The following is a 16,816-nucleotide window of genomic DNA, read 5'->3' as shown; positions in this document are numbered from 1 at the left end:
GACTTCCTACTCATTTTTTTTTATATGTTAACCTTTATGTGTATTTCAGGAGGAGGGGACACTGTAGAGAGTGCCTCTCACTGCATTTCCCTGTTTACCTTATTTCTCTATGCCGTCTACTCTACCTTTCCTCAGCCACACTCTGTCTGGGGGAAGTGATCAGCCGTCTCAATTGCATCCAGGAGGAGGGGGAGGGGCGGGGAACTTATTTCTACTCGCTCATACGTCAGTAAAGGGGCGTGGCCAGAGTAGCGCCAGGAGTTCCGTTTGGCAGTTCCGCCTGTCAGTCTTCCCCTTTTTCCTATATTAACCTACCACTACTTTCTCTCTTTGTCTTGTGTTTGTTTTTTTGGGTCTTGTGTTTGTTTTGTAGCAAACCCGCAGACTCCGTCATTCATGTTTCAGCTTAACATTTTTGTTAATATTTAAAACCTCGCTCCTTTCAATGCAGGTCATTTCTCTGCACAGCGCTGTCAAGATAGTATCATATTTTTCTACCTGCTCAGATAATTTTTCCCATCATTCAGCTTCTCTATTCGGCTGCAGGAGCGCCAACGTTAGTCTTTCCTGCTCCATCCAGTCTCCATCCCAGCAACAGCGCTGTTCAAAGCGCAGCTCCATTACTCAATTCAGTCCGCATTTTCATCAGAAAGACTGGATCCAACAACACTGCTGTACTGCAACTCTTTTCCACCGGCGCCTCAGAGACCATGGTTACCACAGCAACGCCTCATGGGGTGACTACTGGGAGTGATAAGTTACCGTGGCGACCAGACAGCTTTAACAGGCACTGTGAGCCTTTGTCTCACTAGTGCAATCTTTTGGCTCCTGCTGCTGCGCTTTTGCATCGTGAGAGCGAGTTCAACTTGCCGAATTGTGACATCTAAATACTATAGGCTCCTCTTGTAGACCTACGTTAACTTATTTATATACATCACTAACTGTTCTAAGGCAAATGTTTTATACATAGACAAGGATTTTAATCGCAATAAACAAATATATTCTACCCTGCTTTACTGAAGCCAGTAGTTTCAATTCCAATCACAACCTCTAGACAGCAGCATAACACCACAAACTCTGCATAATTTTAATCTGGTTTGCCATCACTGCGAATATCGGACACTCTAAATTTTCTATCTGTTCCTGCAGTTAGTTGTCACTCCGAGGGACTCTCAGTCCCCTTCTGCCTCAACCTTTTTGCTACCTATATTAACTTTTATTCTTCAAATCCAACCCCCCTCTCCCCTCCCCTCGAGGACCTGGTCATGAAGCCAAGCTTCTCGGCTTTCGTAGATACTAAGAATCCATGTCACATTAATTTCCAGCTGCCCTGCATTGGGCCATTCCTGCAACCTTCTTGTTCCCGGATTCACACTTTCTCATTTGCTCCCAACTTTATCAAGGCACTTTATATATTTTCAAAGTCACAATTTTATTCAATATGAGCTGCCAGTCAGATACGGAAACCACGTCCTGTGATTATCAGTGTTTCCGTCAAAGCGTCCTCCTACACCGCAATAGACAATACACTCATAGACTGCTCCTGATCAAATCAATAGGTTTTGGAGCAGCCTCAGAGCAACGCCTTTTCATCCTCTCAGGTTCTGCAGCGGCCTCAGATCACATACGACGGAATTGAGAGGACTAGAGCCGTGGTGCAGCGTAAAGGATCGGTCTAAGATGGCTGGCTACCTGGGGCGTGAAATGGCAGACCTCTCAGGTATGATAATGTCTAGCCTCCCTACCAAGAATGTCGTCCGGTCGAAAGTCAAATGGCAAATTTAGACGTTTGACGAGATAGAGGTGCTCGAAGGTCGTCCAGTGATGTCACTCATGGTCCTTATAATCCTCTCCAGACTCCAAGAATCGTCATTACAAGACATTGGTTTGCTTCCCATCTGAACACCATTCTGTCCAGGTCCCTCAGTTTTATTCTCCCCACTCCTTCCAAATTGGAGCAGCCACTTCTGCAGCGCGTATCTGTTAAAAAAAAATCTGGTTAAAAATCAAAAATATAAATAAAAAGTCCCGAGATAGTATACAGTGATATCTGTACTGAATGTCACTCCATCCATATACTGTATATAAGCAAAGTTTGCATTGGATGCGGACAGTTTCTTCGGATCTGAACAACAAAGTGCTCCAACACATTAATGTAAGTGCACAATGTAACGTCTGTGTTCTACTTATGTCTAGCATCTTTTTTTTTTTAAGACCGTTACCTTTATTTTAAAATGTGCACCGATTAATCTACCGATTTAATCAACTAATGCACATAGATTAACCGATCAAATATTTTAATCGATATATTATATATATATATATATATATATATATATATATATATATATATATATATACGGGGCACCTCAACAATTTAGTCAAATGTCTGCTCATCCGCTCAGATACTACAAGCATTAATACATGGTGTGAGACATGGTACAAGAGGTCTGTTTTGATTTATGAATTAAGGAGTTCCACTATTAGGAGAATGACTGGAGTTGTGAAACCCAAATCTGTGAATGTGTGTTCACCTTTTCCATTCTAAGCAGACATGACGGTAGCAAACCACTGATCGATCCCGTATTAACTAACACATAGGATGGTCAGCATTTCATCTCTCTTCCTTTGTTTCCAGAATCTACTCAGCGGTCGATTTCATAGATTTATTCTACTCCAGCTACCACCTCAGCCCTCATCAGACTCCACAACACTGAAATCTTGCCCTTCCACTCGCTCTTCTTATTCTACTGCCTGGTCTTCCTTCACCGCATTCTGTGCCCAGAATCGGATCTCTCTCACCACCTATAACCTTCAGCACCTCCTTGTCTTTGTCACATACCTCTGGCTGTCCCTTAACCTGGCCCCTTCCTCCATCAGGAATTACCTCTCAGGTATCCAGCACCATTTCCGCCTCCAGTCCTCCCTATCCAGCATCAGTTCCGTCTCCAGTCCATCCCTTCATTACCCCCCCCCCCCCCCCCCTCAAGTCCCCGGAAATCACTTCATCCTATTCATCAGGACTTCAAAAACAGACCAGTTACATCAAGGTCAGTGCGTTCAGTTTTCAAAAATGGATTCTCCTCTCTGCCCTAACAAAGCACCTCGCCACCACCTCTTCCTTCTGATCCTCTCTTCATCAGCTCTTCAAGAATCGACAAGACATTGGTTTGCTTCCCATCTGAACACCATTCTGTCCAGGTCCCTCAGTTTTATTCTCCCCACTCCTTCCAAATTGGAGCAGCCACTTCTGCAGCACGCACCGGAATCAACCAGCACCTGATTAAAACCATGGGGCGCTGGCCCTCTTCAGCAGTGGAGGCATATTATCAGGTCATCTCCCACGGACATTGCAGCAGCTCACCAGTCCCTCGTTAGTATTCCCGGAGTGGGGGCGCCCTCCTCTCTGGGTCCAGCAATGGGGGGAAGGGTTTCCTCTCCACAGCACGGACAGCATCCAATCCATAGCACGTCATACTAACTTCTCTTTGTTTTGCTTCTCTTTCCAGACTTTTCTATGTGGGCTCTGCAGTCATCTTTCCTATCTACACAATGTGGTTCTATAGGGAGCCAGGTGTCCTTCTTTTGGGGGGGAAGTGAGTCTCACTCCCCCGACCAACCGGGTCAGCCTCCTGCCCAAGTCACTGCCGTCTCCGGTGGTTCCTCGCCAGTCAGAGCAGACCCCTGGCCACATCTATATTTTTGCAACTTATGTGCTAGCCTCATGGAGCCCACAGCCTGCTATCACTCTCCCTAGTATCTTTTCTAGGTCTGAGCACCTTTATTGCCCCTTCTCAGACAGACCGAGTCCTCACTCGCCGAGTTGAGCCCTGCCCGGGGGGTGGGGGGGGGTTCTCTTCCTTCGTCTCTCCTATACGGACCCAAGACACTTTACCCTAACTCTCCATGCCACCCAGCTGCCAGCCGATGCTGTCTAAGCATGCTGCCTGAGCAGTGGCAGTATCTGTCCTTTTGTCCTCCTTTGAGAATGTCTCATTCTCCTTGTTGCCCAGCAGCCAGAGGATGCTGCCTGACCTGACCTGGACTTGAGAATTTCATCTTTCGTATGTTCTGTCTCTCATCCTCCACATTGGAAGTTCAGAGTTTCTTGTTTGTTTGTATGTCTTGTCCTGGCCCTTACTCATCGGAAGTCACCCAGCAGCCAGAGGATGCTGCCTGACCCGGTCCTTTGAGTACAGAGATCTGTCCAGCCTGTCCTATGTCTAACGCCATCATCACTCAAGTACTGACATGCTTCAAGCTTGCTGCGCCTCACTTCTTTCTTTACTATCAAACCCTCGTAGACGCCCAGTGAATTGCAGAACATTAAATGATGTTGGCTGAAACAGATGTGAAGAAATTAGAAATTAAATACATTTTCTGACTGGGCAAATTTGAGTTGGCAGGTCTGTAAACGAATACATTTAATAACTCTTAAATGCCTTTATGTGCTGAGCACATAAAATGGAAAACACTTTCACTGGTAACTGGAAGAAAGAGCCAGCATGACACAACAAGCTTGCGTTCGGGGTGATTCTTGGCACTAGCAAACAGCTGGATTTTTAACTGGAACATACCCAGTGATTGATGATTCAAAGAGTGCACCACATTAACAAAACAATGTTCAAGCCAAGCTTTTCTAAGCGCAGGCTACCTTAAGCCACTTAGAAAAAGTTTGATGCTGAGACTTGTAAAACAGACATGCTGCCATAATTGACTTCTTCCACGGTTTGCCTCCCTTTAGAAAACAATATTTGTGGTTTACTCAGTTGAGCCACGAAAAAATAACCCTCCTCCCCTTTCCTTTTGAGAACTGTTCAATAAATTAATTTTATGATGATCGCTCCATTAGGCAAGCGTGTCTACAGGAAAATTCACAGCAGAGACCGTCCAATCCCATCTACAATAGTCCGCATTGCAGGTATAATTTTTCTTTCTCATAACCTACTGGTGACTGCACTTTAATTAACACTGAATAAATCCAATTTTATTTTTTCAATAATGATATTTTCACTCACATGTCACAGCCACAGCCACAATCTCTTAAAGATAAAAACACAATTTAAATGCATGCAAACTAGATTCAAGTGGTATACTGGTTAATGAGCACAACTCAATGTAGCATCCTGATATCTACACTGCACTAGTTTAAGCACCAAAGTATTGACATCCTCTATTTAGCACGTTATATCATTGTCCAGACCTAAACCAACTAATCACCTGTCTGACTTAAAATATACATTGTAATCAGAAACAAAGCAAGTTATATTCAGATTTTAGAAACTGAATATGTTACCGTGGACCTAGGTTTGTTACTCATGATATATGTAATGTTATCTGTAGTACTAGTTATTCTAAAAAATAAGTCAATATAGTTCAAAAAGTATTGGTACCAAATTTAAAACAAAAACCAAATGAAGCAAAATGGGCCCATGTAATGCAAATTATTATTTATTTTTTTTAAATTGGCCATAGACTGTGAAGACTCAGCTTAATTTGTGGCAGCAGCTTTTCGGAATTGTATTTTTAAATAATGTTTTTCCTGCCAGCTTTCCACCCTGTTGTTATAAAACAGACCTGGATCTGTAAAGTACGATTCAGTGGGGAATGAAGTCAGCAGCGCTTTACCAGGCAAACTGAAACTCTGGTGCTTTCAGTTTGGTCTAGCCGAGGCTGCTGTGGCCACTGACTGTGTACGAGGGTTCTTTGACAACAGTAGAGAAGCTGGAAGCTTTAATCCATTCATAAGTCAGGAAATGGGTGGGAGTTCCACGCTGCCTCAGCAGAGAGGGACTTTATGGTAAAGGAATACTGCAGCTACCAGTCTCCGCTCTAACCGAGGAGTTTAAGTGCGCCAAGGTCTGACTGGGAATGGCATTAGTAGAGCTATGCAACAAATGTGTAAGGGAGGCAGCACCTGTGTTGAAAACTGGAAGAAAGTGGGCCTGCAAAAAAAAGCAGTGGAAGATGCAAAGGCTGCGCTTCGAATAGGTGATGTCATGGGGCATGGAAGAGGGGGTCTTGTTCTCAGTTCAACTACATGGCACAAGGCAGCCCCAGCTTAATGGAGGAAGCTGTTAGTCAACGTGGTGAAAAGCAGAAGGAGAGGATGAGTTGCATAATGGCCATTTCCCAGGCCAAGCAGGGAGAGTGTGGAACAATGCAAGACCTATGGACAGCAGAACAGAGTAGGATCAGTTTCCTCATCAGGTCAACATATGATGTTCTCCCAAAACCACATATCCTAAACATCTGGGTAGGAGAGGATTCCTCATGTCCTTTATGTTCATCACCTGCAACATTTTAAGGCCCATTTTGACAGGATGTAAGGTGGGTCTTAGCCAAGGACAGTTTACTTGGCACCATGACCAGGTGTTGCGATGTTTGGCCTTAGCATTGGCAGACAAGTGTAACATGACCAATAAGTTGCCACCAGTTCCATCAAAACATTACACACAAAAGACAACATTCCTCCACCCAGGAGAACAACTGCCAAGAAAGTGTTAAAACCAGGCCTCACCCAGGACAACTGGATGGCTTATTTTTCCACCTGAGATTGCCACCATTAACCTTCAATCAGATATTGTCTTGTGGTCTGGATTAGCATGCGTTGTTCACGTGGTAGAGTTAACAGTGCCACGGAAGGATGCTGTAGATGAGGCGTAAGAGAGGAAGAAACTGCAGTATGCTCAACTAGCCGCTGAAGCAGAACATCGAGGATGGAGAGTTCAGGTTTACCCAGTGGAGGTGGGTTGTCGAGGATTTGTGGTACACTCTACAACCCGGTTTCTCAGAGATGTTGGATTCAGTAGCCAAGAGTTGCATTGCACAGTGAAGAACTCATCTGAAGCAGCAGAGAGGAGCAGCAACTGGCTGTGGTTAAGACAGAAAGATTCTGGTTGGAGATCTCAAGCACAACAGAAAGAAAGAAACGCTAATGTACGGGTAAGTAAGCTGAGTTGAGTTGAGTGGGGGACGGAGGGGGTTGATGCAGGGATGCCAGAATCACCATCAAGCCCTCTTGAGGTGTCGTGGGGTAGTCAATGAAACACAGAGGATGGAAGGTGCCCACCTGAAGACCCCAGAGATGTACCCTACTTAGCTTAATCCAGACGGTTGTCATGTTGATGCGCTGGGGAGACCACACTGTGGTTGATCCCACCGTGCTTATGCTCTGGGGAAGCAAAATAATCTAATCCCTGGAGCCAGCATTACACTTCAGCCATCAACATCAAGCAGAAGGATATCTACATCATCAGCTGGAAAGAAACGCAAATGGATGGAGACGCAGACGGATCATATTAGTTTACTGTAAAGCTACATCTTGGTACTTGTCTTGGCAAGAGCCAAGTTCAAATCAGCATGAAGTTTTAATATCTGATCTCATGTAATGGAAATCGTGATAAAACAGTTTGTGCTGTAACCTGTCACTATTGGCCTGTTTGCTGTAACTACAACATGCAATTTTTTCTGAAAATTTAGTAATCAAGCCTGTTGCCAATAAATCTAATTGGATTTTTAATATGCGTATAACAATACAGTTATACAGAGTTTAAATATGCACTGTATAGAAATTAGTTTGCAACTCATTCAAACACATATCAAAAAGCTAGAACAGGAGTAAACATGCTTTTGTACTTCACTGGGACATTTCTAAGGGATGATAAAAAAAAAAAAAAGAATCCTGAAAACAGCATTTATTGATTAGCCTTTAAAACATTTTGAGGCACAGTAAGTTTCAGTATCTGGCTTTATCGCACAATGAAAAGTGAGAAGTTCTGATGCTTGAATTTTTGTACTTTAAGGATCCACCCCCCAAACAGCAGTACATAGATCCGTTCCAATCAGAATCTTTGAAACCATCCGGAGAAGAAACACTTCAGCTGGGGATTTTTACTAATATATAAACGTTGGGTGAACTAGGGTTCAGAAAACCAACTTCACAAAGCTATGCAATTAAAGGTTATCCTCATATTGAACGGCATGTACCTGCTGTGATCATCAAGTGTGTCATCACAGGATCCTACTAATTAAGTACAGTCGTTTTGTCTAAACTAGCACTTCTGTGAACTGGCAGCCCATTCTATTCTTCAAGATTTTCCAGTGTTGTATTCACAGCAAGTTTTTACAGGAGTTGTTCAAATTAAAATATTTTTACTGATTTTCATAAAACACTAAAACCAAAAATTAATGGGGTGTCTATTTTAATTATAAGGTCTGTCAGTCTATATTAATATAGTACCTTTCCCCATTCTGTTTGTTAGTTTTCAAGTACTGTAAAAACCTTTGTATAAGTCTTTTTTCTAGATATCTAGATGTTTTTAGGTTGTTCTAAAAAGGGGGAGCGACTTATACACCAGTATGACCTATAGGCTTTTTCCTGAAATTGTTACCTCAAAAAAGGGGGGAGGTGGTAGCGCGACTTATACACTGTTTTTTACGGTGGTTTACATGTTATGAGTGGATATCTTTGCCAACATCTGTAAATTAGCCTGTCAACATCATATCAAGCTTATAAATGATATTACTCAAAATGTTTGATTAGTTTAGTTGAGGGTCTTGATCTCTGTGGGGATAGGTTAATGAAGCTGTCATATAGGCTTTCCAATTCCAATGAAACTTGGTTACAGTAGGTTTGTATGGTCCAATTCCTTCTACATCATGTTGCATATCATCTACTCCCTTGTGGTCATCTATTTAGAATGACAGTAATGATTTTATGCAAGCCAAATCAACACTTTACAGTAAGTGGTAGTTTATATAAATGTTGAAATAACGTTGTTTTATGAGTTAGTTGGAGATTGATAATGTATTGATAATTACAGAATTAAAAGGGGAAAAAAATGAAATATAATGCCCTTTATTGTAAGGTTCCCATCCCTGTCCCCATTATTACATTTTTGGTGATGGTTCACAGTATTTCTATTGAGGAATTCTGTCGAAATGTACAGTATATTGCTAATGTACCCAGCTGTTCTTTCTTACAGAGGAGGATGAATTGGAGCCCCTGAAAAGCAAAGATGAAGACGAGCGTCGCATAGCAGAGATGGGACGGCCAACACTGGGGGAGCATGTCAAACTAGAAATTATCATTGAAGAATCATATGAATTCAAGGTACCGACACACAGAAATGCATTTTCTATTTTAACTTCATTTCACTCTCCTGCAGGCTTGAACTCATTTGGTTGTTAACTATGTGTAGTTTAATTAAAGGACCCTGTGACAGGCCCCTGTAAATTAATGCATTTTGATGATGGTTTTGTTTGTAATTGCTTAAACAATTGAAAGGAATTTGCAGCAGGCAGCCAGGTGTCAATTGAGGAATTGATAATCAATTAACCCTGGTCACCTCTCTTTAGAAAGAGGCTGCAAAGCCAGTTTTTTTAGTTCTTCGTTTGGTTGGTGTTTTCGTCTACAAGCTTGAAGGAGAAGAACCCTCACCACTGTGTGTGGAACCAGGGTCAGCTGCAACACTGTCACTGCGTGTTTAACTGGGATGTTTCCTGAAACGGGACTTCCCTTTTAGTGGGAGCAGCACTCAGCCAGAGTTTGGCTGCCTTTTGTTTTATTAGCTGATTTTCTCCCATTGCTGGTACCCTTGTGGCAATGACCAATAACTGCAACAACTGCCTGTAAATAAATAAAATCTGGATGCCTGAGCAGCGTGGCAACTACAAACCCTCTGTGTCTCTCTCGTCTCTTTGCGGATACACACACAGTAACAAAACTTCCGTTACAGACTAATAATGTTCAGTTGAGGTTGGCCTTTCAAAAAGTTCATGTCAGTTCTCAAGCTTGGCTCGCAATTTTAATTGTTTTGGGCGCCACAGATAAAGTCTTTTCAGTGATTTTACTGTTTTTAAGCCATAGCGCCTAGAAGCGTGGAACAGAACTGAGGCATTTTTTTTGCAGACAGTATTGTTTGTGAGCAACTAATGGGTTCTTCATTAGTATTGTATATTTAAGCCACTGAAGGGTTTTGGTGTTCCCTTCTGAAGAATCTGTAAGGTTTGGAAGGCTGATTGATTCATGGATTTCTGCTTCAAAGTACCCAAAATATCAAATTTGAAAGCTGCTTTGTTGTTGTTGTCTTTTGTTTAATTTATTCATTGGGGTTGCTTTAAGGCCAGTTTGATTCTGGCTTAGCAAGCATGAATGCTTTGTGCTTTTGAACTGTGTGCTTTGGGGCCAGATTTGAAAGTAATCACCTGATGAGAAATGATGACTACCATAAAGTTACATCCTTATAAAAGGATTACCTTAGTAAAATAATAAGGACGTGGTACAAACCAGAGGGACCACATGGTTAGGCAGGTTAAAGAGGTATGGCATAACAAGCTGTGCTAGTAAACTGAAGATATGTATATAGGGGAACAGTTATCATATTGTTCCTTCAAGTAATAATACAGTCGTAGCTGGCCTTCTTTGATAGATTAAGACATTTCTTATGATTTATACATAATATACTGAGAAGATAGTTGTTAGTCTTTTGTGAAATGTGTTGTACTTGTCAGGCACATTGTTTATACAGTGGGATAAGAAACATTAGAGTCATAAAAATGTATGAGTGTTGGTATCTGATTTTTCTAATAAGACCATATAACAGACACTGGCAAGAGGTAACAGTAAGAATATGTGTGACCGCTTTAGTCCCAGGCAGTTTTAGTGGGAGTTTCTTTGAATTACGGGGTGTGAGGACTGTCTCTATTCAGATCAATTATAAAGCTGGCTGTTCTGTATGGCTGTAGTGTTAATTTCTACTGTATAGAAAAGTTCTCGTGCTTTGGATAATTTCCAAGTTCAAATCAACTGCCTATTTTGCAATACAAACATTATTTTCCACAAAAGCATATTAAGTTGTGAAATGACATGTGGTTTATATGTTCTATCTCTTTATAGAATACTGTGGATAAACTGATCAAGAAGACTAACCTTGCCCTGCTGGTGAAGACTAACAGCTGGAGAGACCAGTTTATTGAAGCTATCACAGTCAGTGCAGGTAAGATTTTATTGGAGGGATTGTGTTTCGTTAGGCTGATTACTTTAGCTAGATGTGTGAGAAGCCACTGCTGGAATGTGGAACATTCTTTTAGACCCTTCCATGCTTAAATCCATTTCACCTCAGGTTTTGAAGGCATTACATGCCACAATCTCTTCAAGACAGTGCATCTAAGACATCCTCTGGTGGTTATGGCTGGCATAGCATCGCCATGCCTTTTTTGGGCCAGAACTGCAGTATGTGGGTGTGTTCATAAGCACTCATAAGAATTCTCGTAGATGGCTGCATCTGCAGAGATTCTCATATTGTTCTTATTCCAGAATGTCTGCCCCATGAGTGTTCCGAGTAGGTTGCAGAGGCACAAGTTATAATACAATTAATCTAATTTGTTGTTCGTTACTAATGTTATTAGAGTATAGATAGTATACAGGCTGCAGTAAGTACACACAAACTACAGTTTATTTGTATGGCAGCTGCAATTGAAGGTCACTCAAATAACCATCCAAAACTGTGTGTAGTGTGTGGTGATTTTCAATGTTCTACCTGGGGGTTTTGTTATCCTATGCCTATCCTTTATTAGCTTTTGAACTATTTTCACTGCTTCCCTTATCATTATGTAGTTGCACTTTTCATTCCAAATATACATTCATAATGGTATCTGAACTGTAACACCAACAATCAGCTCCCTCTTGTTGGTCCCTATTAGGGTCTCCCATGCTTCCATTGCTGGACAGGCTAGACCCTTAGTATTAAATGACACTTAGTTATGCACTGATATAAATGGCAGTAGACTGAAGTAAAGCTTTGAATGTCTTGGTGCACGGGACCCTATTTCAGTGACGCTTATGGAGTCAAGTCTCCTGTTAATCACATGGAACATGGGATCTTGTGTTTGTTGAACTACTGGATGTTGATTTTACATACATTATGGTATGTTGGCATTATTATTCAACACAGGAACAGCCTGTTGAAATTACCGTAAAACTTATAACTTATAAAAAAATAATTGCCGGGTCTCAAATAATCGCCTGTCTCAAATATGTGCCGGGTCTGTTGGCAAATATTGTAATTAAATGCCAGGTCTCTATTAAACGCCGGGTCTCTGTCAATGCCAGTGAAGCTGAGGACGATGAGGAGGAGCTTGAGGGTAATGAACTGCTAGTGACATCAGCATCGTTATGACAGCGAGTGACTCTCAGGATTTATAAATAATAATAATAGAAAGCGTAATTTAATGGTAGGCCTAAATGTAATGCATATTTGTTTAATGCAGTTAATGCGTTATTAAAATTTGTGATCATTTTAAGTTCGCTGAAAGTAGGCCAGATACAAACCTCTTGTTGTATTTTAACATGTTTTGTTGTATTAACAATGTACAAGTTTGAGATTAAACAATACATTATTTTTGATAATGATACTTATTGCTTTTATTGTTAATTTTTAAAAACATTTAGAAGTTTGTATTATTATTATTATTATTATTATTATTATTATTATTATTATTATTATTATTCTTATTAATAATTATTATTACGTATAGCCTATGCTCCTGTGTTCTGATACTACAGGGCTGTCTTAGTGTAGTTAATTTGTTATATATATATATATATATATATATATATATATATATATATATATATATATATATATATATATATATATATATATCATCATCATCTTCAGCCTTTTTCAATCCACTTCTGGATGAAGTCCTCCCCAACATTCTTCCACAAAAGCCTGTCTGCTGCATCCCTCATCCACGTTGCTTCAGCATGTTTCCTAATTTCCTGAAGGTCTTCTTGGTCGCTTTATATCTCTTGGGATCCAGTCGAGTATCTCCTTGGTCACTTTATATCTCTTGGGATCCAGTCTAGTATCTCCTTGGTCCAGCGGTGGTTTGGTCTTCTTGCTACATGTCTGGCCCACTGCCATTACATACTTTTGTTTGCAGACTTATCCATTCCTTCCTTTTCCTGTCCCTTCTTGTTATTCCCAGCATGCATCTTTCCATACTCCATTGAATCGTTTGTCATTTTTGAGTCATTTTTGCATTGAGGGTCCAGGTCTTGCATCTGTAATTTAGCACTGGCAGCACACTTTCCTCTTGAGGCATAAGGGTAGTTTCCCTTTCAGAACCATGCTTAACCTTCCAAAGGCACTCCAGCCCATTTTTGCTCTTCTGTTGATTTCGCACATTTAGTCCTCCGTTGCTGAAACTAACTGTCCTAAGTATATGTAGTTATTGACTTCTTCAAATTTGATCCCATTGACTTCAATTGCCTGTGGAGTGGTATATTTATTGAACATGACTTGAGTCTTCTTCAGTTTCATTTTCAAACCCGCTTTGATGCTAGCCTCATGTAGTTCTTGTATTCTTGTTTGTAATTCTTCTGGGCATGTTGTAAATATGAGAATGCCATCAGCAAATTATAGGTAATTCATGTAGGTTCACAGAAAAAGATGGCTTTTCACAAATAAAACCCTGGCGTGACCTTGTCCGGGTTTCATGCTTGGGGTGATATTTCTGTTTCAGTACATACATCTTCTGTCTTGCCAGTGAAGTACTGTGTGCAGAGCATCTGCTATCGCTAGCTCATTGGGACTAAAATCCAAGCTTTACGAGCTATCAAGATTGTAACTCATAACTGTTGCAGAAACTACTGTATAAATAAAGTGAAGTGTACAAAATAATTACCAAAATGTGTGTCTGTTCCACTATTTGGTAGCCTCCTGAGACTAATCATTGCTAAATTGGTACGCATGTTGTCATAATGACATAGAAAATAGAAAAGTATAAAGTATGTTATGAAAGGGTCTTTCAAAAGGAACCGACAGAGACTATTAGGGTAAGATTCAGTAGGTATAGAAATAATTAAATGTGGGTAACAACAGCCTTTTCTTTTAAAAGGGCGCACAATTCCAAAACCTAATAAATCATGTTCGGCCCACTTGAGTGAAGCCAGGTTGTAAGGTTTGATTTCTTCTTAAAACTAATAAGGCAGCGTGGCAAAGTGTTAAACATTGTGCAGGTGCAGGTGATCAGTGAACAGTCAGACAATTACAATCCTGGTGCAATGTTGTTTAATGGTTTTTAAATCCAATGGTCTCATGGCAAAACAACAGTAAATAATAACAATGGTGATGAAGCAATACAGCGGCCTGTATTGCTTATTTGTAATCCACGGGTTGGCCCCAAAATAACAGTCCCATTTTTAATTCACCCACACGTAACACATAACAAACCCCCTAGTGCTCGGATGAATACAGTTCTTTAGCAAAAACAAAGTGCAATGTTGTTGGTCCGGGTTTAGTGCTGGCCTTTGGCAACAGCTCCGGACCGTGTTATCCATCCCAATAATTACAAACAGTATTATTAACGACCAAAAAAAAAAAACAAACAAAACACTCACGTTTCACAACACAGGTTCTCCTCCTGGTCATTTATTTTAACCATTCATAAAAGAACAGATCACATCACTGTGTCCCCTTTTTATAACGTCACCCATGACCACTTGTTCAACGAACACATCTGCTCCTCCAATCTGCAGGTGCCATGCCATTTTCTGTCCAAGTCATTCAGTTCATATATCGTAGCTTTGCCCCCTTTCTAGATGGCCGACTTCCACCTAACCCTGGGAATAAACTGTCGTGCCATTTAGTCCAGGGTATTCTGTTGCCTTTGTGCAGCTTGTCCTCGCAGGTCTAGAGGGAGATCTAACACCAAGAATCATTCGATTTCTGTCACAGTCAGTCTTCAGGTAATTTCAATCAAAAGAGTTTTATTCAGGAACAAAGCAAAGCAATACTGTAAGCAAACTTACAGGTCTCAGCAGATGAAATCTTGAGCCTCGGAACAATAGTTACAGATATTAATATACTTACACCCAAAAGAGGTGTAACCTAATAATTCTTACCAATAGCAAAGCCTCCCCCACTCTGATAAGAGGTGGACTTCTATGGTTTATATTGCATCATTTAAGCAGAAGTAAATTGTTACATGCCTGGGTTTACCTGACAGGCTTGCGGTTTTACAATAGAAATGAGGAAACTGCCGCTGAAGTAATAATATCTTGTGATAAACAAAGACGGGACCCAAGGTTATACCAGTTCATCTTGATCTTATTGAATCAGCATAGGTGTGGAATGTCTATGCACAGAGTTGAAAAGCCTTACATTAAACAAAGAAAAATCACACAATGGCGGCGTTTACATGCACAAGTCATGGTAATTTTCTTCATGACCTGTTTGCCATACTTTTCAGGAAATTTGTTGCTATGCAGTGCTGATTTATGAAAAAAAATAATCTGTACCAATGCAGATTACTCAATTCATAGTCGTCATTTAAGGGAGGGGATATTTAAATGTCCCGATGCGTAGCTGGAAAGTCTTGATAATTATCCATGGAAATTTTCCACAGCTCTAGGGCATTCACCTGTACTTTTTTCCTCTCTCTATCTCTCTCTCTCTCTCTCTCTCTCTCTCTCTCTCTCTCTCTCTCTCTCTCTCTGGGCTTCTGACCCTCATGCGTTGCACTGCTTGGCAGGGGGTGTGTTCACATGATCAGATCTCAGTTTATTGACATATCATGTACAATTCTCTCTTAAAAAACATCTTGTGGCCTATGAATGCTTTAAGTGTGAATATATTTAAATTGAAGGAAAACACTTTTAAAAGGTTGATATTTTGCTGTGATGTTCAAATTGTGCACTTCCTGTCTGGAATCACTGTGCTCTTATTATCTTGGACATCCTGGAGAGCAGAATTCTTTCTGATATTGGTTACAATACCAGTTATAGTCAGCAGGTCAAACCTTTATTACTGCTCTATTCAGGCAGTAAAAAAAGCTTTTGTCTTTTCCTTATCATAGCAAGTTTGATTTAATTACTGATTCCTTGGAGACAACGGTAAAGGGAGGATGCTCCATATGCAATACTCTTGCTTCAAGGTTTTTACTTTTAATTAAAAACTAAAATCCGTCTCTATGAAATGGTCATGGTGAATAAGCCATGCAGGTATCTTTTAAACAGACATCAGATGTCACAGGCTCACTTTATAAACGTTAATGAACAGATGCGGAGAGGGTTTGTCCTAGTTCACTGTTCTTTAACTGTGATTATCTCTTTACGTGTCTGTAGAATTCTGCCTTTGTACTGACACTTATTACTGGTACAGATCACTATAAAATTGTAATGCTCTAAGTCTGATGTAGGCTAAGTTAATCGCTTTTCTCTAGAAAATTGGCTTTTGTGTGATTCACTTTAGTTAACTGGCTTTTTGTTCAGGGAGGATATTCAGCATGGGCAGTTATACATTTTCTGGCTCCAATTACCTTAGCACTGAAATTGCAGGAACTGTGTATGTTTTCCGAAAAAAAGAATATTTCCCAAAATAAGATATTTTTTTCCTTGCTATTGTTTAATTCTTATTTATTTTTTTAATTTTTTTTTAATTGAATTTAAAAAATATGGCCGCAATACAAACAAGGAATGGCCAGGGAAACCTTGCATTTCTTTGTTACCCTGTAAAACAGTAACAGAGAGTCAGCATGAGGGGCTGCAGCTGAGAAATAAAACTGATTGATCATAAATAACATGTAAGATTCTTGGATTGATCAATACGCTTTACTTTCTGTCAAGATGAGGTGTTTGTCAGAACACTGGGGCTTAATCCTAATGCAAATCCTTGCAGGGTGTAAAAATGGAAGAGCAATGGGTACTATTAACTGTTCCCTGTGTCTGAATGGCTAATCCGTCTCAGAGTATAGACTATTAATGTATGACCAGGACCTTCCCTCAGCCACTATTCATTTCTAAAGG

General features: G+C 40.5%; 1 protein-coding gene across 6 annotated transcripts in view; it reads left to right on the top strand.

Annotated features, from left to right (window-relative positions):
* Window positions 1-16,816, top strand: part of LOC121316889 (sodium/calcium exchanger 1-like) — a 163,476-nt gene that overhangs the window by 131,131 nt on the left and 15,529 nt on the right. For 3 of the 6 annotated variants that reach the window (XM_041252188.1, XM_041252189.1, XM_041252187.1), the window contains 3 exons: window positions 4,853-4,921; window positions 8,988-9,115; window positions 10,901-11,000. In XM_041252188.1, the coding sequence (XP_041108122.1) occupies window positions 4,853-4,921; window positions 8,988-9,115; window positions 10,901-11,000 (297 nt within the window). The remainder of the gene's footprint in view (window positions 1-4,852; window positions 4,922-8,987; window positions 9,116-10,900; window positions 11,001-16,816) is intronic. The other 3 variants (XM_041252193.1, XM_041252194.1, XM_041252190.1) reach the window with 1 other exon arrangement.

The sequence above is a fragment of the Polyodon spathula genome, chromosome 6, assembly GCF_017654505.1.
Source record: "Polyodon spathula isolate WHYD16114869_AA chromosome 6, ASM1765450v1, whole genome shotgun sequence".
In the NCBI taxonomy this organism is placed as follows: Eukaryota; Metazoa; Chordata; class Actinopteri; order Acipenseriformes; family Polyodontidae; genus Polyodon; species Polyodon spathula.
The sequence above is the reverse complement of the archived record's forward strand: the minus strand, read 5'-3'. Positions and strand labels throughout refer to the sequence as shown.